Source organism: Jaculus jaculus, chromosome X (genome assembly GCF_020740685.1).
Source record: "Jaculus jaculus isolate mJacJac1 chromosome X, mJacJac1.mat.Y.cur, whole genome shotgun sequence".
In the NCBI taxonomy this organism is placed as follows: Eukaryota; Metazoa; Chordata; class Mammalia; order Rodentia; family Dipodidae; genus Jaculus; species Jaculus jaculus.
Window position 1 is genome coordinate 59904901 of NC_059125.1, and position 27356 is coordinate 59932256.

Consider the following 27356-nt stretch of genomic DNA (forward strand, 5'->3'; position numbering starts at 1 on the left):
TGGAAGGCAGCTATGCTCACCGCTTTATCACCAATATGATGCTGCAAGTGGGACTTTGATTGCTGGTAGGAATATAAAAATGGTACAATGGGTACTGGAGATTCAGCTCAGTGGTAGAATACTGATTTAATATGAGCAAGGCCCTGGATCCCGGCTCTAGAATCACACACTATGGTGTAGTATCAGAGTACATTTAAAAACATAGCCCAGGGCTAGAGAGATGGCTTAACAGTAAAGACACTTGCCTGTGAAGCCTAAGAACTCATGTTTTAATTTCCAGGTCCCAGGTAGCCAAACACACAGTGATGCAAACATACAATTTACAGCAGCTGAAGGCCCTGCATGCCCACTCTCTCTCTCTCTCTCTCTCCCCTCCCACCTCTCTCTCTTTCCGTGTGTGTGTGTGTGTGTGTGTGTGTGTGTGTGTGTATCCCAATAAAACAGATAATCTGATCAGTTCTATAACTACTGAAAACTCTGAATTCATAGTTTTAAAACTATTAAACAAGAACTCTGCAAGCCCAAATAGCTTAAGTGAAGGATTGTACCAAATATAAAAAGCATGAATTTCACAGCATTTTGCATAAAATAAAGTAGGAAAATTACTTAGGAAAAGTTTGACACTTTTTTGAAAATGTCAAACATAATATTACAATGTGATTTCTTTTTTAATATTTCTATTATTATTTATTTGGTAGAGAGAGAGAGAGAGAGAGAGAGAGAGAGAGAGGGAATGGGTGCACCATGGCCTCCAGCCCTTGCAACTCAATTCCAGACGCTTGTGCCCCCTTGAGCTTCTAGCTAACGTGGGTCCTGGAGAATCAAACCTGAGTCCTTTGGCTTTGCAAGCAAATGCCTTAACTGCTAAGCTATCCCTCCAGCCCCCATGTAACTTCTTTAAAGAGAACATATTAGTTATACAAACATACAAAAATGTTCATAGTAGTTTTATCTGTAAATCCTCAAACTGGAAATAGCTAAAATACTCAATAACTCATGAACAAACAAATTGTATTATAAGGAAAGGCACACTACTTGGAAATAAAAGAGGAATAAACTACTAACTCATGAAATTATTAATCTCAGAATAATTAAGCTAAATAAAGAATTTAGGAAATAGTGCTTATAACATGATTTTATTTATATGAAATCTTCATGGAACAATTTGAATCAATCTCAAGACAATTACAGTGAATAGCAAAAGACCCCAGTAATGCTACACAATCTCATTTATACAAAACGGTAGAAAATGTAAATTAACCTGTATTGATGGAAAGCTGGTTAGTAGTTTTCTGAAGTGGAAGTGATATGAGTTGGTCAGGGTGGGGAGGAACTTCAAAGGAACAAGAGTAAACTTTCATAAGAGATAAATACATTCTTTTGATTGTGGTGAGAGTTTTAAAGATGTATAAATATGACAAAGTTTATAAAATTGTACCTCATAAGTACACATACATTATTTTACGTACATTACATTTGCATGCCTCCATATATTTAACAATATATCATAACAACTTCTACCAAAAGTCACTATTTCTTCATATTCCCTACATATACCTTAGGCTACATCCATGCTAAATTAGTTCTCTGTGTGTGTGTGTGCGTGCACACGCGCGTGTGTGTACACATTCATATATTGTGTAGGTGTATGTCAGGGTCAAAAAACAACTTCAGGTGTAGCTCCTCAGGTGCTGTTCATCTTTTATGAACAGATCTCTCACTGGGCCAGAGAACTTGCCTAGTGTGCTAAACTGGGTGAGCAGAGAGACTTAGGGATTCTCCTGTCTCTGTTACCTCAGTGTTGGGATAACAAATGCATATCATCATGCCTGGCATTTCTGCATGGCTTATAAGGATCTCACTTAGGTCCCCATGCATGAATGGCAAACACTTTACTGACTGAGCCATCTCTTCAACACTTTAATTGGTTCTTAATGCCCTTAGTTAGTTATTGTATATTTTTACATATCTTCAGTTACTGATTTTAAAATATTTTTATTTATGTGTGTGTATGTGTGTATAGTAGAGTCTCTTGCTACTGCAAATAAGTGGTGGGAAATTGAACCCAGGCCAGTAGGCTTTACAAGCAAATGTAATTAACCACTGAGCCACTGAGTGGTCCTTCAGTTCTTTGATCTCTCATTCCTGTATGTAACCATGGCTCCTATATCTAGAAGAGCACAGATGCAGTTACCTTCTCATTGCTGGGACAAACACCCACCCGGAAGCAGCTTATGTTTACTTCAGGCTTACAGTTTCCAAGGGAAGCTTCACCACGGTGGAAGAAGATGGCTCACTTCATCATACATCTATACCATAGACAACATAGCAAGCACCAACATAGCAAGCACCAGAAAGCAAAAAGCTGGCTCTGCATACTCACAGAGCTGGCCTCAACCCTAAGGTCTGCCCCTGGTGACACATTTTCTCAGCAGGGCTCCACTTCTCAAATGCTCCACTATGTGGGCTAGGTGGGAACTAAGTAGGAAACTTAATCACAAACACCTGAGGTTATGGGCCATTACATTCAAAACCACCACAACTACCTATCCTCTTGTAGATGATGCCTAGTGCTTTCCTGTATCCTTTATTAATAGAAGTCACTGAGTTCTAATGAAGTAGCCATACCTACTATTATTTGCCTCTCCTATGATGTAAGAACATGGAATTATGTTTTAAACAATAGAATACAAATGGAACTGATATTCGCAAATTGGGGGATAGTCTTTTTATAAAGTAGCACTCTGTGTTCCATTCTATATTCATTCATTCTCTCTCTCTGAAATAGAGACAAATGGACCAGATTTCTGCTCAAGGGCAGAATTTTAGAATGAATGGATGACTACAAGGCCCCTTAACACTTATTAAATAATATGGTTTCCCCCCATCATGTATTCTTTCGACAACTGGATTAAGGAAGAGGATACATGACATAGAATTTACAAAGTCAGATTGTAGCCAGGCTTAACTGTGTTGAGGCTTTGCCACTTACTAGCTATGCAACCCTGGGCGAGATGTGAGGTTTCAGTTGTGAAGTGAAGATAATATCTACCTCATAGATTTGCGGTGATTGAATGAGATTATAAATTCAAGGGTCCTAGACTGGAGAAACATGGTTGTAAGGATTCTATCATGGAAAGATTATGCAGATCAGGGAATGTAGACTCAGAGGCTCTTCAAGATTTCTGCTATATTAAATGATCTTTTATCCCTCCTCTAGCTCCAAAGACTATTTACTTCTCATTGACAAAAGCCTTTCATTGCAGCCTGCTTTTCTTTAAGAAGCTCTCGGTCCTTATAATGAATGTGGGTTCCAGATTTCTGCAGGTGTCGGCTCCTCTAAGTAGATTGAGACAGTGGCCAAAAGCCTTTTGAGACCTGCTCTGACAATGTGCCAGTAGGCAGCCTTCAGAGAAGGTATGGTAGGCTTAAAACATTACTTTATTTAAATAACAGAAATCTAGGAAAACAGAGGGGGCAATTCCTATTGTGTGACCACTCTGAAACTAAAATATGGCCTACATAACCCTGCAGTCATCAGAGATTGCAACATTCTTTCCAAAGCTGGCCTGCAGATGTAAACCATGGAGCCAAGCTTTAATGTGGAAATATTGGCAATTCCTGTGGTAGGAAGAGCCGATTTACCACTCTTTCTCTTCTGTGGGCCTTTACAAAGGCCTCATTTCACATATTTTTGGTTTGCTTCTTTATTTTGTTTGATATTTTTTTTTTTGAGACAGAGTTTTACTCTGTGGCTCCAGCTGGCCTGGAACTCACTATATGGCCAAAGATAGCCTCAAACTCACAGCAATTCTCATACCTCAGCCTGCTGAGTGCTAGGATTATCAACGTGTACTACAACTCCTGGCTCATATCCTTTTTAAAACAATGATGAGCTTCTTCAGTGTATGCTGTACTTCTATTCATTTTGAAATGAGAATTGGGCCAAATGGTGATTTTGCTCATTCCACTGCAGCCACTCTGGTCCTTTTGCTGTCCAACATGCCAAGCATACTTCTGCCTCAGGTTTTCACTAGCCCCAGAATTTCTCTTCTCTAAGCTACACTGACTCTACACCGAACTCTGCCCTCAATTTTACAATGATGGATGGCTACTCTGACTATTTGGTACAAAATAACAACCCCTTTACCTTGTGGGTTACTGTATGGCTTTTAAATATGTCTTTAGTTTTGGTTAACTCTCTCCTCTTCTCTCTCCCATCTCCCAACCCTAGTTCTGCTGTTTCTGGAGCTCTGGAGGGTGGAAAAATAAGTTATGCCAGATCCTGTATCCATTCAACGAATTATTTTCTTCAGAGTACTTACCATCATGATAAATATATCAATTATTTACCATAATCTCTCCACAATAGAATATAAGACAAGTTTTAAAAGACTTTTGAGGCTAGAAAGATGGCTTAGTGATTAAGGCATTTGCCTGTGAAGTCTAAGAAACCAAGTCAATTCAGGACCCATGTAAGCCAGATACCCAAGGTGGTGCATGTGTCTAGAGTTGTTCACACTGGCTAGAGGCCCTGGTGCATATTCTCTCTCTCTCTCTCTCTCCCTCCCTCCCTCCCTCCCTCCCTCCCTCCCTCCCTCCCTCCCTCCCTCCCTCCCTCTCTCTCTCTCTCTCTCTCTCTCTCTCTCTTTCTCAGATACTTCCAGAAAGAAATAAATATTTTTAAAAGACTTGTTGGGCTAGAGAGATTTCTCAGTGGTTAAGTAAGGCACTTGCCTGCAGAGCATAGCAATCCAGCTTTGATTCCCCAGTACCCACGTAAAGCCAGTAGGACAAAGTTACGCATTCATCTTGAATTTGTTTGCAGTGGCTAGAGGCCCTGGAGTGCCCATTCTCTCCCTTTATAAATAAATAAAATATTTTAAAATACTTTTGTTTATAATCATAACCCCAATGCCTAGAACATTGATTGGCATATAGTATGAATTTAGTAAATATTTATTGAATGGATGGACAGTATTAGTATCTTAAGAACAAGACTATAAACTATAGGTACAACATATGGCTTGGGAAGGAAAACTCTGGGGTTGGGGGTGGAATACCATACTTTCTTTTAAGAGAGGAGTACCAGAAGAAGGAAAAGACCCAAGATCTCTTGACTTACTATTGGTAGCCTAATGTTAATGAGAAAATATTCATAGATATAAAAGGAATTTGCAGAAGTACATACAATAAAAGAAATTCCTCCTACTCTGCTTAATTCTGTACTGATTTCTTGATTGTCCATAAAAGGCCTTTTCCTAAGCTGTTAAGCTGGTTCTGATAAGAATCTACCTATTTATTTATTTATTTATTGGGGGCGCCAGAAGAAGAGGCAGCAGAGAGAAAGAGAGAATGGGCACACCAGGGAATCCATCCACTGCACACAAACTCCAGATGCATGGAACAACTTGTGCATCTGGATTATGTAGGTACTGGGGAATCAAACCTGGGTCCTTAAGCTTCACAGGCAAGCACCTTAACTGCTAAGCCATCTCTCCAGTCTAAGAATCTACCTTTTAAAAAGGAGAACAACAACAAAAAAAAGAACACCTGAAACTCAAGAGGACATGGAGATTTTCTGTAGAGCCAAACAACACATGGCACAGGATACAGAACTAAGCTCCCTTGCACCTCTGCTATCAGCATAAAGGGAAGGTGACACCAGTAGTAGGAAAAGGTAATGGTTCTAATTACTGACCTAGAAGGCTGATTAAAATGCAGCTTTGGTAATATGAACTTTTACCAAGGTCAAGCTGTAACTCAGAGTTGTTTTTGTTCAAGCTCTTTTTTAAATTGTATTTTTACAATTTTAAAACAATTTAAAAAATTTAAAAATTATTAAAATACAATTTTAAATTTAACTTTAACAATTTAAAAATAACTATAGCTAACAAAGAAGCAGAATGCCATATAGCTTTTTCATTGGCCTTTAGTTTGGGTTAACACTCCCCCTTCCTCTCCCTCATCCCCTATCCCTAGTCCTGTTTTATCTGGAGTTTGGAAGATGGGAAAATAATTTCTGCTTGAGCCTGGTCCCATGCAAAGGATTGTTTGTTAAACATTAAATGTTTCCTTTTATGTTATATGGGGAGAAGAGAACCTTGAAGTCAGACATATCTGAGTTCATATGCCTTGCTACTTATTATCAGGTGACCTTGGACAATGCATACTCTTTATTCCCAGCCAAGCCCTTGGCCTCAAGTCCCCCTATCCAATCTTTTTCTGAGTTGTCCTAGTCTGTCTGCTGGTTAAAAATATCTACTTAGCTATATAAGAACCACCCCCATGTCCAGAGGAAGAATAACAAGGGCCAATTCTCTGCCAAGTTCTAGAGATAATGTTTTTATTTTCCACTCATGTTTCTAACTATCCTCTCCTTTTAAAAAAAAAAAAAAACAGGGGAAAGTTGTGAGAAGAGGGATTAATTCTGTTAGTTAGTATGTTAGTTAACCAAGCACATATTTTTATCCCAAATTGTCTTTAGAGGGAAAGGATTTGGGAAGAGTCATTGAGTTAATACACATAAAGCAGTTAGAACTGTGCTTGACACAGTAAACACTGTGTAGAGCTGTGCGATATCAGAGGAGGGTAAGGGAAGCTTTAGAGGAGGTGACAGTGGAACATATGTGATATGAATGCAGACAGATAGAAAAGTGGAATGGAAAGGTTTAAGCACCAATAAAGGTGACGGGAATGGGAGAGAGGAGAGGTTGGGGAAAAAGAGTTAACCAAAACTAAGCCATATGATAACTCTATATAGCAACCTACTTCTTTGTTAACTAATTTAGAAAATATAATCTAAAACAAAAACAGTTTAAACATTAATACTCTCTGTGTGTGGATAATGCTCCTCCCAGAATACAAAGGTTTTTAAAGGAGAATTCTGGTGCCTGGTGTGAGATATCTTCCAGTGAGTTGTTGGACAGGGAGGTCCCTGGAGTCCCTTTAACAATACAGCCTATTGTCATTGATTTTGGTTGCCCACAAGAACCAGATGGTAAGACCGTACTATTGAAGATACAACATGCTTTGGTTGCAAGACCAAAAAAAAAAAAAAAAAAAAAAAAAAAAAAAAAAAAAAAAAAAAATCAAGCTGAAACTTAAGTAGGAAGCTTCTTACCTTTTAGCTAATTGTCATAGTGCCAGCAGGGGCTATGCAGGCTGTTGGGGAAGAAAACTTATCAACAGTCTTACCCAGTAGTGGGTCCTATGAGCTACACAACTCAGCTAGCCAAGCAAGATATATCCATTGATACAACAGTGGGGTGGCTATTTTGGGTATAACCACCTACTGTTTGACTGGATTTGAGGCTTATTACAGGGGAGGGAATTCATGCCTGGTACTGAAAACCTAGTCAAAAGCTTGTATATGGGAAGGGAAGGTTGTAGACCCTAAGAGGCAAGCTACTACTATTGTTTGATTACATGGATATGTTGTGCCCATGAAACTGTCATATATATGCTTATACCTATACATTATTCCTACTCCCAGGCTTGGACAGAGAAGATTATTTTATTTTTGTAGTGGGCAGTGGTTAATGTAGAGACTCATGACTGGTAAAAAATACTTAAGTAAATTTTCAGAAATCAGCCCTAAAGGGCGCATATAGCTATATCACCCCTTCAAAGCTCAGGAAACACTATAGAGTAGGTGCCAAACTAATGTAAGAGTTGGAGGGTGGGGAGGAGTCGTTTGAAATGCTATATTTTGGACATGGCATTGACATTGTATTTAGGAGCTTACAGTGGCTGCCCTTACTTATAGTAGACCTACAGAAGATAGGGTCCATCAACATTCTGTCATGGCTAGTGGGGGATTTTTTTTTTTTTTTTTTTCGAGGTAGGGTCTCACTCTAGCCCAGGCTGACCTGGAATTCACTATGGAGTCTCAGGGTGGCCTCAAACTCATGGTGATCCTCCTACCTCTGCCTTCATGAGTGCTGGGATTAAAGGCATGCGTCACTATGCCTGGCTCTAGCGGGGTAGTTCTTGAGGAGCCACTGACAGTTAATGGTTGCTGGGGAAGGGGGACATATTTCTTCAGTGGAATAGCCACTGGTAAGTTGTCTGTGCTCTGTAAAATGCCCCCACCCATGCTCATGCAAGCAACTCTAATTAGACTCAGTGGGCCACAAAAGAAGACATCAAAGTAGTAGTGGAAGAAGTTGGGAAGAAAAGGGGGTATAGCAAGAGGGGTTGGAGAACAAGATAGGGCAAAATGGGAGATGAATTTGACCAGAATACATTATATATATATATATATATATATATATGTATATGTATAAAAATTGTCAATAAATAAATTTTTAAAAAAATAAAATGAAAAAGAATATATTTTAAAAATAAAAGAATACTTAGGGTGTTCTTATGGTAAAAAAAAAAAATCCCTAAAGGTGGCTAGAATAGAGTCTGGGGGCAAACAAGTGCTTATTTGTGATCTGGGGGGACATGGCTAGCACTGAGTAAAATGCTAGCTGAGCTCAATGCTCAAGGAACATTATTCTATTTTCATAGGCCTTGCCTGTTGCCTAGGGTGGGAGTTAGGTGTCCCACTCCTAGAAATTTCTCTTCTGAGTTTGTGAGAGCTAAATCTTCATGATAATATTTTGGGGGCTGTGAGGCCTTAGCCAGGAAAGGGATTACCTCCACTGGAAAGGGAGTTCATAAACTGCTTGCCTAAGTTTGGTTACACAATAATCCCCTTCCAAATTCTTCTCTGCCATGTCTTTAGGTGTGAAAGAGAAGTTTAACTATAAGATGGTCATTTCCAATTGACAAGGGCCAAGAGATCAGACTCAACTCTTGGAAATCTTAGCAGAACTGAGCAACTATCCAGATTCACCCCAGATGCTGCTTCAGGGCTGTAAATATCAGACTGTACCAAAAATATTGCCTTTCTATAAATCAAAGCTACAATACTTGGCCCTGATGTATCCCAGCTTTCCACCAAGTCTCCATTTACACTCTGGCTGATGCTATGTTGAGCTTTCTGGGGTCTGATTATATTAGCAAAAACTGTATTTTGAACTACATTAGAAACAAAGGTGGCAATGGGGTCAAAAATAATGAGCTCTTAGCACTTGGCACAGACTACTTTAAACATCAAGTGTGTCACCAAGTTTGCATGAAGTATATACAGAACTTGAAATTGTCACGTCTGTTGTAAACAAGAGCCAATTTTTTAAAAGAGGGTTGTCACTAAGGCTGTCTTTTCAGCTCAGCAACACATACTCTTTAAGGCCTTTTTAGATGTAACATCATAGAATCCTATCTAGTCCTACCCATACATTATATGTATGAGAAAACTGATGTCCAAAAGGGATGTGACTTTCTCAAGGTCCAAAAAGTAGTAGACGTTAGAACTGAGATTAGAACTCAAGTTCTAAGGTACAATTTGATACCCTTTCCTTTAAAGTGTAGCACCTAATGTAAAACAGAGTTGTAGCCTCGTACTGATTATCTCCACTAAGTCTGCAATACATGCTCTGATTGTCTATTCACTCTCCTGGCTCCTTGGGATGAAATCAGATCCTGCTAAGAATGTCTCTACTTGGCATGGATGATTGTGTATTTTCTAAGAATGGGATGATAGATTTCTAGTGGAGTATTCCTTTTATTTAAATATAGGATGATTTTAGGTTGCAGAAACATGGCTTCTTTATCACAAGTAAACAATTGTCTGAGGACTTCAAAAACAAGCTTTTTGACTGCAATGACTTAAAAGTCAGCAAGGTAAAGAAATGACAAGAAAATTACACCATTAAGATCAAATTCACCTTCTGCAAATACTAGATGGTGGCATAAGACATGGATATGTGTGAAATACTATAAATATTTGACACCTTTGTCTCATTGAATTGTCCCAACAACTCAAGTAAGGTAGGACTAATATCCTTTTACACATGAGGAGAGCAAGGGTTGAGGGGATAAATTGGCTTGTTCAAGACCATGCAGCTTGTAAAAAAATTGGAATTTAGAGACTCCAGTGCTATCTGGTTCTAAAGTTATTTTTTCATTTTTTGTATTACATTCTTACCATTGGAGATATTTGAAAAGCCTAACACAGGTGGTCTACTCATTTTCTGGGCTCTTTCTATGAATTTATAACCCCCAAAGTAGCATTGACCCAGTAATCCATTCCCAAATCTCAAAGGACAAATCTCACAAGGCTCTTCCACTGAGACAAAAAGGAATACCCTATTTAAGGTCTCGGAAACTCCTATTTACATTATTGCCTGACTGCAGAAACTTGAGGCTTCATGTCTGGCTCCCAAAGTTCATCCATCTGGCCTCCAGCCTACTGAGTCCAGTATGACTCTATCATGTAGATTCTTGTGTTAAAACTGGGCGTGGTGGTGCACGTCTTCAATCCCAGAACTTGGGAGGCAGAGGTAGGAAAATAGCCATGAGTTCGAGGTTACCCTGAGACTGCCTAATGAATTTCAGGTCAGCCTACGCTAAAGCAAGACCCTACCTCAAAAAAAATATATATAGATAGATAGATAGATTATGCTATCATATTATATATGCGTATGTGTGTGTGTGTGTGTGTGTGATATTATATGTTATTATTCATTGTCCACTGAGGCAAATGAACTATTTAATCTTGGGAACCATTTTAAATACTTAAAGGCTAGGGAAGTAGTTCAGTGGTAAAGTGGTTGCCTAGCATGTGCAAGGACCTGTTTCAACCCTAGTACTAGCAAAAAACTGAATACATTCTCAAAAATCTTATTATATATTGTATCTGGTTCTGTCTCTAACCCCACAAACTAGAAATCTGAAAAAAGGAATTAAAAACAGATTTTTTATTTTAATAATTAATAACAAAGTTAACCTTTCCAGGTCTCAGTTTACCTATAAATAAAATGGGAGACTGCCTCATAAAGTTGCTCTAAAGACTTGATAGGAGATTGAATATCAACTCTTTAGCACATAGAAAGCTCTCAGTAAATGGAAACTATTATTTTGGCTGCTGAAAAGGTCATTGTAGTAGCAGCTGGAGAAAAGAAAAAGGAAGGAGAAGGTACTCTCACCTTTGGCTGTATCTTTGTTTGAGAGAGACCTTTGGGTGACCAAAACTGAAACCATGACTTGTAGGGAATATTTCAGGTCTCTCAATATTGGGGGCAAATTCTACACACAAACGCACTCTGTATTTCACAATGGATCTCATCAGGCTTGGTAATGCTTATTTATTCCCTTCTAACAGCTCCTAACCTTGCTCCAAAGGCTCAAAGAATTGGGCTTCTTAAGAACATATGATGGGTAGAAAATTTGAAACAATGTTCTCAAATATTCACTATGACTAATTAACACATCTGAAATTTCTCAATAATTCTCTGTTCAATGATATTTTTCTTCAGGTTACACTTTGATCTTAATATTCATACTTAAAGATATTTTTCTGAAAATTCATTTAAAAATGTTTGCCAAATTCCCAGCTAACTACATGTTAGACTCTGAAAGTGTCCTAACATGCACAGACTAATAAAACTGTAATTTTTAATAACTTTTAGCTTAACCTTATCATTTCAGAAACTAAAGGTAATGAAGCAAAAACTTAATTAGATTCTTTTGTTCTCTCTTTACATATGACTATGTTAATATATATGAATATGTAAATGTAGATAGATGCACTTTAAATTATAAGTTTGTATAGTAAATACAAAAAGTATAATTTATATTTATATTTAATTATATTTAAAAATTGATCTATGTATTTACATATATATCTCTCAATGGAGTGAGAGGGGAACTTTTTTTTTTCTCTTGCTGCCCTCTGGTGGCAGACACAAATTCACAGAACCCACATTTCAGGATTGCCAGAGTGGATCTCTGAATACCTTACTAAATCTGAATTGTGTCTTAAAAGAAGTTCATTATGTTGCTACAACATATTTTTTGTCCTGAATAAATTCCTGTTTGGACATTTGGGAGCACAGGCAGCATTCACACACTCACAAATTCTATATTGAGAACAGCATGGCTTTCTCTACCCACTTGACAGGAACAATGTCTACACTGAAGATTGTTCCATTCAGTTTTACAGTTCTCTCAACTATGATTTCTAATCATACACCCTTAGGGATAATGAAATCCATGTTAACCTACATAAATAGTAGATTTTTTAATTATCTTGAAAATAATTACTTGTCCCCCCCCACCAAAAAAAAAACTATACTAAAGACAGTGAAGCAGCATCTTGTATGATTGAAAAGCCACTGTCCACCCAGTGTAAGGGAAAGATTGGACTTGGGTGACACCTCAGAGGTAGAGATCTGGCCTAGCATGCATGAGGCCCTGAGTGCTATCCCCAACACTGAAAAGAAAAGTAAAGAAAAATAAAAGAGCTATAAAAGGCACAGATTGGCCATGAGGAGGGACCTTAAGGAAATTAACAAGGGTGATGCAAAGACAAATACAACTCACCCATGTCTAACAGCTCACATCAAACAGGTCCCCATTCCCTGAGATGCAGCCTTAACCAGACAAACTGAAATTTAAGTTTCAGTTTTGCCACTTAAACATGCAGTACCTGTTTCCTAATCTAAGAAATCAGTAACTTCATTCATTCCAGAGTCAGAGTAAGGAGTAGAAGATTCCAGATTTGTTAACACAAATCTAATTTTGAAAAGGCTGACATATATGTATGTATGTATGTATGTGTGTATGTGTGTGTATGTGTGTATATATATATATATATGCATATACATATATATATATGTATATATATGTATTAATAATAGCACAGTGGTCTCAAGTATAACAAAGGAGGAAAGCTTGTGTAGCTAACAAGATGTATTTCAAAGCACAAGTGAGACAGTTGATTAGAGTTTAGGGCTGAAGGTTCCAAAGAATAGAGGAATGGGAAGGAAGTTGGAGCAAAATAACTGCCTATGAAGAGAAGCTTTGTGTGAAATGAAGAGTCTGGACCAGAAGTTCTTAAAGTCCTTTTCTAGTTCTGATATTCAAATGCATCAATCCTATTTCATGCCCATAAGTGAAATAACATTCTGTTCTCAAAGCTATGAATTGTCTTCACAGCTGACCCCTCTCTTTCTTTCCCTGTCATTCCCAGCAATTCCCCACAACAACTTGCTCACAAATCAACCTTCTCCCTTGAGTTCAAAGTACCTCTGTGTCTCAAGCTGGCAGCATCATCTTCAGGCACATGATACACACTCGCCTCATGAGCAAGGAAAAGTGAGAACTTCAGAATAATTGAGAATATTGTTCGAAGGGATCTTTCATCATTTATCTACTCTCTATCTTAGAAAAGTAATTTAGAAAAGATGGTTCAAATTATTTTTAAAAATTAAGATAGACCTAGGAATAGACTCCTTTGTTATCAATTTGTCTGATGAACTTCAATTTTATTTACAGATTTTTGATACCCTTCAAAGAGAGGCTGACAGAAACTTAAAACCAATGTGTTTAAGCCATTTTTCTATTTAAAAAAAAAAAACAAGTATGAATGGAAAAACACATTACTGGAATTATATGTCAAATGAAAAATCACATCCCATTAAATGAACACCCTGGCAGGAACATCTAATCCCTGGGACTCGTAGAGCAGCCTCAGCTCTCACATATATTATCTCTTAATCCCCACATTATTCTTTGCAGCTACACCTGCATAAGGTCCAGAATCTCTGTAACGATCTCACCCACACATCATTTTGTTCATTTTCAAAACAGGCTATTTGATAACTGCATAATAAAACGGCAGCTTCAAACTATCTTCATGCAAGATGTTTCACATGAATTCATAAAAAAAATCCTTGGTTACCAGGTTGTTTGGAAAACATGGCCAGAGTACATCTCTGGTATCATACAAAGGTCATAGCTGCAATCAATTAACAGATTTACAGGTTACTAAGGTATAAACAACTTTACTCCACAGCCAAGCATGGGTTTTAGAAATGACCTCCTGTTGGATTCAGGGAATAACAGATAACCAGAACTTATAATTGCTTTCAAATCACATGATAGAATATACTTTGTGGTCATGACCCAAACCAGCAAAATTACGTTTACAAAGCCAGGTTGGAATTAAGGTCATTCACCAAAAATCAGGTTTTCTGCTAAAACTGAACTTGGCCTTTCTCCTTAAAAATTTATAGTTTCACCGGGCGTGGTGGTGCACGCCTTTAATCCCAGCACTCGGGATGCAGAGGTAGGAGTATCGCCATGAGTTCAAGGCCACCCTGAGACTACAGAGTTAATTCCAGGTCAGCCTGGACCAGAGTGAGACCCTACCTCGAAAAACCAAAAAGAAAAAAAAAAATTATAGTTTCATTCTATATTCCCATTTGAAGTGTATGAGTTCAGTTTCTTTGTACTTTGGTCACTATTTGGAATTATGACTACTTTTTATTTTAGCTTTTCTGATAAGTATGTAGTGATATCTCATTATGCTCTTTCTTTCCCTAATGATAAGTTATCTTAAACATCTTTAAATATTTTTAATATTGTATTTTTATTTGAAAAAAAAACAGAGAGAAAGACAGGGGGAGAGAGAGAATAGGCACACCAGGCCCTCTAACCACTGGAAACAAACACCAGATGCATGTGCCACTTTGTGCATCTGGTTTATGTGATTTCTGGGAAATCAAACCTGGTTCCTTTGGCTTTGTAGGAAAGTGCCTTAACCAATAAACCATCTCTCCAGCCCTTGAACATCTTTTAATATGCTCATTTGCCATCTGTATGTTTTGTACATGTATTTTGCACAGTTTTTTAATTAGATTAGCTTTTGCAGTTGATTTTTTAAAATTTATTTCTATTAGTCAGGAGCATATTCAGTATGTAAACAACACATGTTGTTACCATCCTTTCCCTCATCCCTGCCCCTTTTCTGAAAGGGCCTTCCTCATTGGGGATGCAGGTCAACCCCATGAGGATTGTGGATCATGCATTATGGTGGCAGCAGTCAGTTATGGGGGAGGGGCAATGCCTCTGTGCGTAATGTCCCTAAAAGCTCCACATCTCAGTTCAGAGATATTTGCTCAATCATATTTATAGCTGCTCAATTCATAATAGCTAAGAACTGGAATCATCCAGGTGCAGGTGATTTTTGAGGGCTCTTTATATATTCTAGATATTAATCCATTGCTTATCATGTTAGGGTCATCCACAGAACAAGAGCAAGTTTATAATTTTGATAAAATCTCATCTGTTTATTTTTCTATGTAGATTGTGTTTTGGGTATCATGTCTAAGAATGCTTTAATAAGTCCTGTGGCCTGGACACCTTCTCCTATCTGTCTTAGTAAAGTTTACATACAATTGTATAATCGAGTTTTTTTTTTTTTTTTTCATTTTATTTCTTTGTATAATGTACTTGAGTTGATTTTTTAACATGTTGTAAGATTCAAATTCAGGTTCCATTTCACTACCAATGGATATGTAATTACTCCATTACAAGTTGCTGAAAAGACTGTCCTGCCTTCCTTAAAATCCTTTTGTAGTGTGAAGATTCAATTCAAGTCATTAGGCATGCTAGGCAAGCACTCTCCTACTCAGCTACATCTCCATCAACTGTTGAACTTTTGTGAAAAACAATTTTGCCAAACTCTATGGGAATATTTGTGCACTGTCACTTCTGTTCTACTGGTCAGTGTCCAGCCTTGTGCTAACTGTATCTTGTCTTGGTTATTGAATTACAGTAAGCATTAATATTAATAATAATGCCTCCCACTTTGTCCCTTTTCAAAATTTTATAAGCTTTTCTAGTCCTTTATTTTTCCATATTTATTTTAGTATAATCTTGTCTTCATCTGAAGAAAAAGGTTGGCTGGATTTTGATGTCTTAAGTTTATAGATTGATTTGGAAAAAAATAAAATTTTACTGTGTTGAGTGTTCTAGTCAATGAGCACTATATGTCACTTAATTTACCTAGATTAAAAAAAAAAATCTATCAGCATTCTGTAGTTTTTAGAATGGAAGACCTACAAATGTTTTGTTAGACTTATAGGTAAACATTTCATTTGCTTTGAGTGACTGCAAATAACATATTTTTGTTTCTATATTCCCCATATGTCCATTGCAATTATTATTATTGTATACTGAGCTTGTCTCCTATAACTGTAATAATCATACTGAAAGTCTAAGAGATTTGTGGAGTGGTTTTTAAATATACTGCTTAGGATTTTCTAGCTAAAAACTTGTGTCATATGCAAAGAGAAGTTTTATACATAAATTTTTATATGGTATGTGTGTACGTGTATGTGTGTGGGCGCGCATATATGCCCCGTGCATGCACGCACATGCACACTTGAGACAGGGTAGCATGTAGCCCAGACTAACCTCAAAATCACTATGTAGCTGAGGATGGCCTTGAACATACTCAATACTCTTGCCTCAGCCTTCCAAGTGTTGAAATTATAGGTGTGTGCCACCATGCCCAGTTTATATTTCTTCCTTCCTAATCTGTACATGTGCCATAGTTTAGATATGGTTGAAGAGGATCTCCAAAGAGTTAATACACTAGAAGCCTCAGTGTGACAATATTGGGAAGCAGTCAACCCTTTAAAATCTGTAGCCTAGTAGGAAATAATTAGATTACTAGGAGCACTGCCTAAAGAATAAACTAATATAGATCTCATCAAGTCAATATGCATCTGAGCTGTTGGCATCATGCTCTTCAGCCTTCAAAATTGTGAGATCATTTTTATACATATTATACAGACTTGAGTATTTTGTTATAGTACCTAATTAAAAAAAGACTAACTCATGCAAATATTTCATTTCCTTTTCTTCCTCAAGTATACTGAAATTATATTACTTTGCTGAATCTCAGTGGTAAGAATGAGCAACCATGCCTTGCTTCTCAGACTTTTTAAAAAATTATTTATTTGCAAAGAAAGAGAGAATATGAATGTTAATGGACAGACCAGGGCCTCTATCCACTGCAAATGAACTCCAGACGCATGTACCGCTTTGTGCATTCGGCTTGACATGGGTACTGGGGAATCAAGCCTGGGTTGTTAGTCTTTGCAGGCAAGCACCTTAACGGCTGAACTATCTCCCCAGCCCCTTGCTTCTCAGTCTTATGGGGAAAGTATATCACCATGAAGTAAAATGTTAGCCTTAGGATTCTATACTATCATTTTTAAACAAAGTTGAAGACATTGCAATCAATCCTAGTTTGGGTGTTGATTTTTAATATTTTCTGCAAAAATTGGTATTACATGTTTTTGTTTCTTAGGCTACTAATGCTAGATAAATATTTGGTTTTAAAATATGGAACAAGGGCTGGAGAGATGGCTTAGCGGTTAAGCGCTTGCCTGTGAAGCCTAAGGACCCCGGTTCGAGGCTCGGTTCCCCAGGTCCCACGTTAGCCAGATGCACAAGGGGGCGCACGCATCTGGAGTTCGTTTGCAGAGACTGGAAGCCCTGGCGCGCCCATTCTCTCTCTCTCCCTCTATCTGTCTTTCTCTCTGTGTCTGTCGCTCTCAAATAAATTAAAAAAAAAATTTAAAAAATAATATGGAACAAATCTGTATTAATAAAATAAATGGTGCATATGTGTACATGTATGAACATATACACAAATTTATTTATTTAAATTTCATAAGAATTTTTATGGAAGAAGTTGTGGAAAGATTGTAAGATGAGTCCAAACAAAGTATATACTTAATAAAAAGACATTAATTAAAAAATAAAAGGACTTTTACATCAATGTACATGAAAGATGTTGATTCTATTTTAGTTCTGTGCTATCTTTTTCTGGTTTTGATATCAGAGAAATACTGCTTTTACTTCTACAAATCTTGCTTCACATAATTTGAAATGTTGTTGTTCAATATGAATACTTTAAGATTATGATATAACCCTGAATATTCTTTTAGTATTATACTTTAATTTTATCGTATTTGCAGGGTCATTCTATGGATCAAACCAAGTGCTTTGTGCATGCAAGGCAAGCTAGCAGTGAGCTACATTCTCATACTTAGTGGTACACAACTTATCACAAGGTACTAATGTTGACATTCTACCTATTTAAGCAAAGTATAAAAACCATCGCTCCTTTGATTTTTTTTTTACCCTTGAAATAAATAGAATCATGTTACACTTTTTGTCTTAACCATACAAATAATTGAGAAAACTCAAGACAAGAAAGTGTATTGCTGAATTTACCCATAAATTTACTCTCTGTAGTTCTTTCTTCTGACATTTCAAGATTTCTTTTTTTAAGTCTGTCCTTTATATATGTTAGACAACTTCCTTTAGCCACTCTTATAATAGGTCTATTATCAACAATTCTCTTAGCTTCTGACTATTTTGGTAGTATAACTTCTTTATTATCTTCAAGTTTACTTATTCTTTCCTCTGTCTTCTCAGAAGAGAGTTGAGTCCATACATTGCTTTTTTTTTCTAATTTTATTCATGTATCATTCAATTCTATAATTCCATAATCTCCATTTTGTTCCTCTTTTGTTGTTGCTATTGTTTTTATTTTTGGAGACAATGTCTTACTATGGTCTTGAATTTACAATCTTTGTGCCACAGCCTTATAGCTTATAGGTGTGCACTACCATATCTGGCTCAATTGGCTCATTATGTTTCTATTGCCTTGCTGGCATCATTTTTTAAATTTTACTAATTGAATTCCTAATTTTCCAGTGAATCAATTTTATAGTAGTTGCTTTAAACTTTTTGTGAGATAATTAATATCTGGGCCATTGTGGTGCTGTCTGTTGATAGTCTGTGCTTATCTGTTTTGAGATTGGCCTGGTTCTTGTTATGGCCAATAGTTTTTAACTGAAGCCTGCATAGTGTCGTTATTATGAGAGCCTGAACTTATTTCAATGTCCTGTGACAGCAGGCTTGCTTAATCATTGGCACTACAGGGAAGAAGAGCACTACCTCACTTCTGACAGTATGGGGTAAAGTCTAGGTTCCCAAGCTACCCTCCACTGACATCCAGACAGAAGGGAAAAGGAACGGGTTACTGCTAGGCAGGAATGAGAGTTTATGCTTCTCACTAGGTCCCTCCATGCTCATGTAACCCTGACTTGAAGGGCAAGGATGTCTCTGAACTAATGCCATATGATGTCCATTGTCACTATTGTGTAGAGATCTTGTTAATACTAATTGGTCATAAAAGCTCAGGCCTTGTCAGGTGCTACTTTAGTGCTAAGTGGACATAAGAGTCCAGGCACATCATCTGGGCTCTACTAGCATCAGCATAACTATTGGAGGCTGTATCATTACTACCAGACCGCAGCAAAAGCTCAGCTCCCAGTTGGCCTTCTCTGACATAACTTCAGTGGAAAACTTAGATGTCCTGCTTCAGGTGGCCAAACTTGAAACTTCTCTCCACTTAGCATTTGCTAACAGGGATTGGAGTAGGGTTATGACTATTTTTCTGTAATGTTTGACTGGAATATAGAGGTTATCATTTAAAAGTCTTTTGGGTTGTTTTGCTGTTCCCACCCAGGCTCCTTAAAAAAAGTGCAGAATATCCCTACCTCCCCCCACCCACCCATAGCCTTCTAACAGTATCAGAGTTTCTGGCCTCACATGAAGGTTGCTGAATCATTTAGAGTTGATATTTGGGCAGGGTGAAAGCTAAGGAGCTGGTGTCACATTTCTACATATGGATGTCCAATTCTCCCAACACCTTTTGTTAAAGAGGGCATCTTTGCTTCTATGTGTATTTTTGACATCTTTATTAAAAGTTAGGTGGCTATAGCTGTGTGGGTTTATACCTGGATCTTCTGATGTTTCATTGATCTATGAGTCTGCTTTTAAGCCAGAACCATTCTATTTTAGTTACTATAGCTCTGTAATATAACTTGAAATCAGGAATGGTGATACTTTCAACTTTATTAATTTTACTCAGAATGTTTTTGCCAACTTTTATATGTTTACTTGTATTACTGCCATACAAATATTTTTACTTTCATGTAACACAAATTGCCAAATTTTATTTATTGTGTATATACCTAAGTGATAATTAGAAAGTCTTTTTTACAGTATTCACTAGTAATTTATGGTTTCTAATTTTGCATTTGCATTTACATTTCTTAAGGTGAGTGATTTTTTTTTTTTCTTGCCCAAAAAGATAATGTGCCCTCAGTGCTAATCTGTATAGGCTGGAGTCAACATATAGGTGGGGTCTGGAAATGTGTGACCACTGGCTAGGCATTAGAGCCCAGACCTCTCTCAGGAGCTGTGGCTGTGTCCAAAGATTGTGGCAGCCACTTTACCTCAATCAAGCCACCCTGAAAAGAGATACTTTTTGAAGCCTTCAGGATCATCCTTCCTACGTAAGCTGTATAGTTCCACAAATGTGTCTAAATCATAGGGAATAGAGAGCTAGAGATCTGACTCCTCCAGGCATATCTGTTGGATATCCTATGGGGAACTCAATGCAGGAACACTGGCTTCTCCTGGTTGCTCTACCCCAGGGTCTCGTGTGCTTCATGGACATGGTCATCTGAGCCACGAGTATTCCGTGGATGAGCACTGTCCACAGCTATGGGCTCAGGGATCTTCCATGAACTCAGCTTGGTTGGATGTTCCAGGTGTTGGAGTTGACTGACTCTTCCATCTAGCGCACTAGTTTTTAAACTATATATGGCATCACAACTCTTAGATGGGCAAGGTATTCAATCAGCTGTGAACTCTGGAACTCCTGAGTTTATGTTGCATTTAGATCTTGGTCCATATGGCATTTATTGTTAGATATGATATGTGTTATGGATCTAGTTTTATCTTTGTCCAAATGAGTGACCAGTTGTCTCAGCACCCTCTAATAAAATGTCTTTGTTTCCAGCCGGGCGTGGTGGCGCACACCTTTAATCCCAGCATTTGGGAGGCAGAGGTAGGTGGATCACTGTGAGTGCAAGGCTACCCTGAAATTACATAGTGAATTCCAGGTCAGCCTGGGCTAGAGTGAGACCCTACCTTGGAAAACAAAACCAAAAAAAAAAGTCTTTATTTCCTCTCCTACATGAGATATTTTGGGAAAGTAAAAGTAGACGGCTCTTTTTAAAATTCTGTGTGTGTGTGTGTGTGTGTGTACACGTACTCATGCACACATGCATGTGTGTGTGTATATGATGTGCTTGTATTTATGTCCATGTGTGTGACTGTGGTTGCATATGTGCCATGGCACTCAACTTTTGAGTATCAATCCTCACCTTCCATCTCATTGAAGGTAGGGTCTCATGTTGTTCACTGCTCCATTGTCAGTCTGGCTGGTCCATGAGCTTCTGGGAAATCTCCCAGTTTCAGCCTCCCATCATGCAATAGGCATGCTAGAATTACAAAAGCCCACCACAGCTTCCAGCTTTTTACTTGAATCATGGGGATCTAAAGTCAGGTCCTCATGCTTGAATGGAAGGCACTTTATCCACTGACCATCTCTCTAGCAACTTGAAACTCTATTTTCTTCAGAATCCATGATTTTGATACCTACTTGTTCTCAAGTCAGTGACCATTATTTCTCAATCTGTTCTATGGTTTCTTCCATTGGTCCTTCAAACATTGACACAACACTCTAGTTTTCAACACTTGGCATAGTGTTATTTTACTAAAAGTATCCCCTAGTCAAGAATATTTACTCACACAGTTTAAGTACTATCTCTAGGCTACTAAAAGCCAGTCCTGCTTACCTAATTCTGCTCTCTTCTTTGACCTCTGATGTATAACAGGTGTAGCTAACTTAATGTACCCAAAACTGAATCCTGCTCTTTCCTTTCAAATCTTCTCCTCTCCTAGCCCTACCTATCTCAAGTAAATGATAACTTAATCCTTCCAGTTGCTCATATTCAAAAAGCAAATACATTAGATCTACCCAGGACTTTTCTTTTTCCACTCCATAACTCACAAGTTATTCCTCAGCAAATTCTATTGGCTCTACATTTGAAAATATATTTAGAAGTTGATCACTTCCTATCATCTTCATTGGTACCACCCTCATCCAAGTATAATCATTTCTTAACTGCACTATTAAAATGGCCTCTTAATGAGCCTCCTCACTTCTCCCTCTCTTCCTTGCAACCATTTTCCACATAGCAGCCAGAGTACTCCTATGGAAAATAAGTCAAATCATATCATACCCATGCTGAAAGTCCTCCTTCTATATTTCTCTTCTCTATTTAGTAGAACAAAATCATCCCAATAGAGTATAAGGCCTCACAACAGTACCTGGCACATGGCAGGTTTGTGTGCATATGTGCTCTCTCTCTCTCGCTCTCGCTCTCGCTCTCGCTCTCGCTCTCCCTCTCCCTCTCTCTCCCTCTCTCCCTCCCTCCCTTTGTTGCTTGATATGTGTGTGTGAGTTGCATGAATAAATCAACTTATACATAAATGACATCCAGGCTTTAGACCAGGGTTGAGTTAATTATAGGCCACAAGCGTAGTGCCTGTTTTTAAGTAGTTTTACTAGAACATGTCCACACCCGTTTCTGTTTCCCTACTATAAAGAGAGTTGACCAGTTGTAACAGAGAGATGTAGCATCCAATGCCTAAAATGTTTACTATATGGTCATTTAAGAAAGATATCCACTGACTCCTCTGCTGCTTTAAATTCATACAACCAGCTATGCTGAATTGTCCTTCTGAAATGTCAAATTCAACCTTCCCTAAACTGAGATTGTTCTTCATTGCCCCAACTTTCTCGTTCTACATTTCTTACATTATAGAGGATGGATGCATCCAATTAGGCAAATCAGAAATTCAGGGTTCAGAAACCTCCTTCTCCCACATCGTGTGCTTATTGTCATCAATCCTGCTGCTGCTGCTTTCATCTCCCTTTCACTCTTCTCACTGCTTCACTCAGACTACAGTGATTTTTGTATTCAGATTATCAAACTGTGTTCTTGTTTGTCCTCTCGCCTTCTCTCCTGATCTATCCCAAGAAATTTCTTACTGAATAATGCTTCACAAGTAGGGCACTGTAGCTGAAAGAGAAAAATGTAAGACCACCTGTGGTAAGTGTGCAAGATCTGCTGAGTTCATGTCCTAATCCCATTCTTGAGTTCTTTTTCTATGTCTTTCCTTGTTTTACCTTCACCATTTGACCAAATTGTAATGTATACTACCCCCATACCATAAGATATTAAATATGCCATCCTGAATTGTTTTGGAATGAGATGCAGCTTAAAATAAACATATTGATTTATTTTTGGTTTTGAAAGGTCTCAGAACCTACTATTCAAAAACATGAGACCTTAGCATTTGAGGAAACAGCAAAAGTAAGCAGGCTTCCCAGACCTCTTCCTGCCCTTCTTCCCTGATGCAGGCCATAAAAGGATTGTAAAGTAGGTCATGAGATTTTAATTCCAGAGATACTAGGAGGAAACAAACATCCTTATCCTCAAAGGTACAGAAACACCACGAAGAATCTGAACAAACAGGCCTTGCCAAGTCCCCTGCCCAGTTTATTACTATTAGCTCAAACCCTTTTGTCCTGTAAAATTTTGCTAGGACTACCCACTTCATCAAACTTAGTATAAAAAATACACAAGTTTACCTGTTCCATAGGTTTTTCATTTTGAAACATTCCCAAGTCATATAAAATTTATTATATATAGTTTTATGGTTTTATTTGTTAATTTGTCTTTTGATACAGGGGTGTCAGTCACAGACCTAGTGATGAGTGTGAAGATATATATCTTCTGTCCTGTAGTTTGATTGTACATACACTACTCTATATCATTTTTTTTCTTTTGTTTTTTGAGGCAGGGTCTTGCTCTAGCCTAGTCTGACTTATAATTCACTATGGTTTCAGGGTGGCCTTGAACTCACAATGATCATCCTACCTCTGCCTCCCAAGTTCTGGGGTTAAAGGAGTGAGCCTCCATGTCCAGCTACATACACCACTTTCATACCTATCATTTCCTTTTGTTTAAAAGTCAATCCCATTATATTTTAAGCCTCTTAAAAATAGGCAGCATGCACTAAGTATACTGATAATGAAATAGTACATGCACAAATGATAGTTGAATTATGAAATGCCAAGTGTCTGACTTATAGTTGAATGTCACTGTGGCTTAGCATGGTGGTATAGGCCTATAATACCAAGTTCTTGGGAAGCTGAGGCAGGAGCATCATAAGTTTAAGGTGTACCTGGGATATAGTGTGAGTTCAAGGCCACCATGGGAAACTAAGCAAGTCCTTGTCTCAAAAAGTAAAAAAGTGGGCCAGAGATATACTTCAGGGTAGTGTATATGTACAAGGCCTTACTTTCAATTTACAGTACTGCAGACAAAAAAAAATATATTGTGTCACAATGGGATTTCCTTTCCCTTCACTGTCAATGAGCCTAAGAGGAATGCACAGGGCTGTGTGTGGGGGGGCACATGTATATAATCCTAGCCATTGCAAGGTTGAGTCCAGAGAGTCACAAATTTGAGGCCAGCCTGGGCTATATAACAAGTACCGACCCAGCAAAGGCTACACAGCATGACCCTGTATAAAAACACAAAGCAATAACAGGAGAGTGGGGAAAGGAGGGAAAAAAATAAAGAAAGAGAGGAGGAGGAAGGAAGGGAGGGAGGAACGCAGGCAGGCAGGTTCATCTTAAGACAGATAGGTGGGAACAGTGGCACATGTTTGCAGGGGAAATGGTAAGAATAAGAAGTGAATACCTTGCCAAAATGTTCAATCAGGATTTCTACCACAATATTCTGGAATTTGATGTTCATCATAGCAGCCACAGTGTCTTCTTGAGCTCTCATCAGGGTGGGCCCAAATATCACCCCCATGTTGGAAGGGGTCATAAGATTCTCTTTGCTGTGCTCACATACACTGCCAGAAAAAAAAAAAAAAGATGCTTAAAAACGATTTGCCCCAATTCTCTCTTCCCCAATAACCAAGACTATGTTAGGTGCTAAAGGACATTAGGAATGCTAAAAAGTAGAAAGAGAGACCTAAGGAATATATGGAAAGAAAAGACTACAATGAAAACCAATAGCAGACAATACAAAAAAGTACACCATTAGGAACCAAAGTGAGACAATAAAATTAGCTAGCAGGAATGAAGAAGTGAGGAGACTGATGTGTTGGGAGTAAAAGATGTGAAGAGGCAGGAGGGAGTCCACATGCACGCAAGGCCAGGGGAATACCGCGTCTAAAGAACAACAGAGCATATTTTTTATAATCATGGAAAACGTTAATAAAAGTTGAGAAAAAAAGAACAACAGGGCAAGCTGGGTGTATAGCTCAGTGGTACAGTGCTTTCCTAGCAGCACAATTTTTTTTTAAGAGTATCAAAGCACAGGGAGAGAGTGCCTACTAGTCATTACAGTAAGGAATCTGGCACCTTCCCTCCCTCAGTGAAAGAAACAAAAACCTGAAAGAACTTCAAAGGATTCTATGGTTGATCACCCCTTTATCACCATCTTCATTTTACAAAAGAAAAACATAAGAAAGAAATCTTCCTGGGCTGGAGAGATGGCTTAGCAGTTAAGCGCTTGCCTGTGAAGCCTAAGGACTCTGGTTTGAGGCTCGATTCCCCAGGACCCATGTTAGCCAGATGCACAAGGGGCCGTATGCGTCTGGAGTTCATTTGCAGTGGCTGGAAGCCCTGGCGCGCCCATTCCCTCTCTGTTTCTTTCTCTCCCTCTCTCTCTGTCACTCTCAAATAAAGAAATAAAAATGACAAAAAATATTTTAAAAAAAATTAAAAAAAGAAAGAAATCTTCCTAAAGTCACGGTTAGCTGCTATAGAGTAGTCCTGTAACACCAGATTTTCAGATCCCTAGTCATTCTCCTTTGTTTAAGTTCCCAGTAGTGGTGGTCTGTCACTCTTAGGAGAGGGTCAAAGCCCTTTAAAAGGAACTAGCAAAGTTTTCTGTATCTTTGTTCCCTAGTTCTAATCCTGAGGTAGTCTAGACTATAAAGTGAACCTGGATTTGAACCTAGGAAAAGTTAATTCTAAACTTTGAGTTTCAGTTTTCTCACTTGTGTAAACTGCATCTACTTTAGAGTCATGGAATAAATAGAGCTAGGGGCAGGGAAGGTACCTTAGAGTAAAACCACTTGCTGCAAGCATGAAGGCCAGAGATAACCTAAGTTCAATTCCCCGGCACCCACATAAACAGTTGAACATGATTATGCAGGTTTGTAACCCTAGTACTGTTGGGAACAGAGACAAGAGAATCACTGAAGCTCATGAAAATGTCAGCTCTGGGTTCAGAGAGAAGACTATACCAAGGAGATACATGGATGAGCAATGGAGGGGTGATAACCATCATTCTCCTCTGGCCTCTGCATTTGCAAGGGCACATACATTGGCCTGTGCGTACATACATATATACATAATGTACACATACATCACACACAGTCATACACGACACACCACAATTACTACAAACACAGAAAAAAAAATAAATAAAAGAAATGAATAAATGGAGCTAAATTGCTTTAGCATGGTAATATTAACCTGGAATATCTGTTGACCTTATCTCAACAGCCTGCATTTTAAGCACTGCTAACCTTAGATGTGTTATATTAAACTGCTTTTATTAGGGTTTTCTCACTATATCAGAGTTATTTCAGATATACCTTCCTATCTTTCCTCATGCCAATACTTTTTCATGGAATATTCCATCCCCCATATCTAAAGAATGCCTAGTTAATTCGTAGAGATTTACATAGTCAATACCTCCTTCCAGGGGACCACAGCCCACTGTCCTAATCTTAGCTGACAGCACTGGTTAAGAAGAACGACTTGCAATTTTCTGCTTAATTATCTGCTTCTTCTACTAGGTGGTAAACAACTTCCAAGTGTGTTCCTGGCACACAGCAGGTACTAATTAATTATTTTTAAAGGAACTGAACTCCCCTAATGCTCTTTTAAACAGTACCAGAGGCAGCCAAGTGACAGGCATGCAGCCCTTTGGCCAGTTTGGCTGATGGAGTGGGAAGGATGGAATAAAGGGCAAGCCAACTGCCTCCTCAAAACACTAATGTTCCATATCCACCCAGACCAAAGACCCTGAAAGACTCACCCATCGACAGGCAAGTTCTTGACAGTAAGTGGGTAATTGAGGGGAACAGAATCCTTAGACCAATCTTAATAAAGTCTGTTAAGCCCTAGACAAAGGCTGGTGCCATTCAGATGGTAATGAGTTGCAAGCATTCAGGGCCTTTGATATTGCTGGCTGCTGATGAGTCCCTTTCAACAATTTAAATACCTCTGCAATTAACCTTTATTCTTTAGTGACAGAATTTGCTCAGTTATTAAACTTGAAAAGTATCTCTATGCTGCCACCAAGTGAAATGGAATGGCTAAACCACTTGTGACCAAGCAAGAATAAGGATTTCCTTTTGTGATCTTTGAAGGAAACCAAGGTTTGTTCAAGGCCCCAGCAGATCACTGAATCATCACC

The 27356-nt window shown here is 38.2% G+C and overlaps 1 protein-coding gene across 4 annotated transcripts in view; it reads right to left on the reverse strand.

Annotated features, from left to right (window-relative positions):
- The window catches only part of Ophn1 (oligophrenin 1), a 344008-nt gene that overhangs the window by 34770 nt on the left and 281882 nt on the right, over positions 1-27356 (reverse strand). For all 4 annotated transcript variants that reach the window (XM_045140247.1, XR_006634606.1, XR_006634604.1 and 1 more), the window contains exon 19: positions 24612-24771. In XM_045140247.1, the coding sequence (XP_044996182.1) occupies positions 24612-24771 (160 nt within the window). The remainder of the gene's footprint in view (positions 1-24611; positions 24772-27356) is intronic.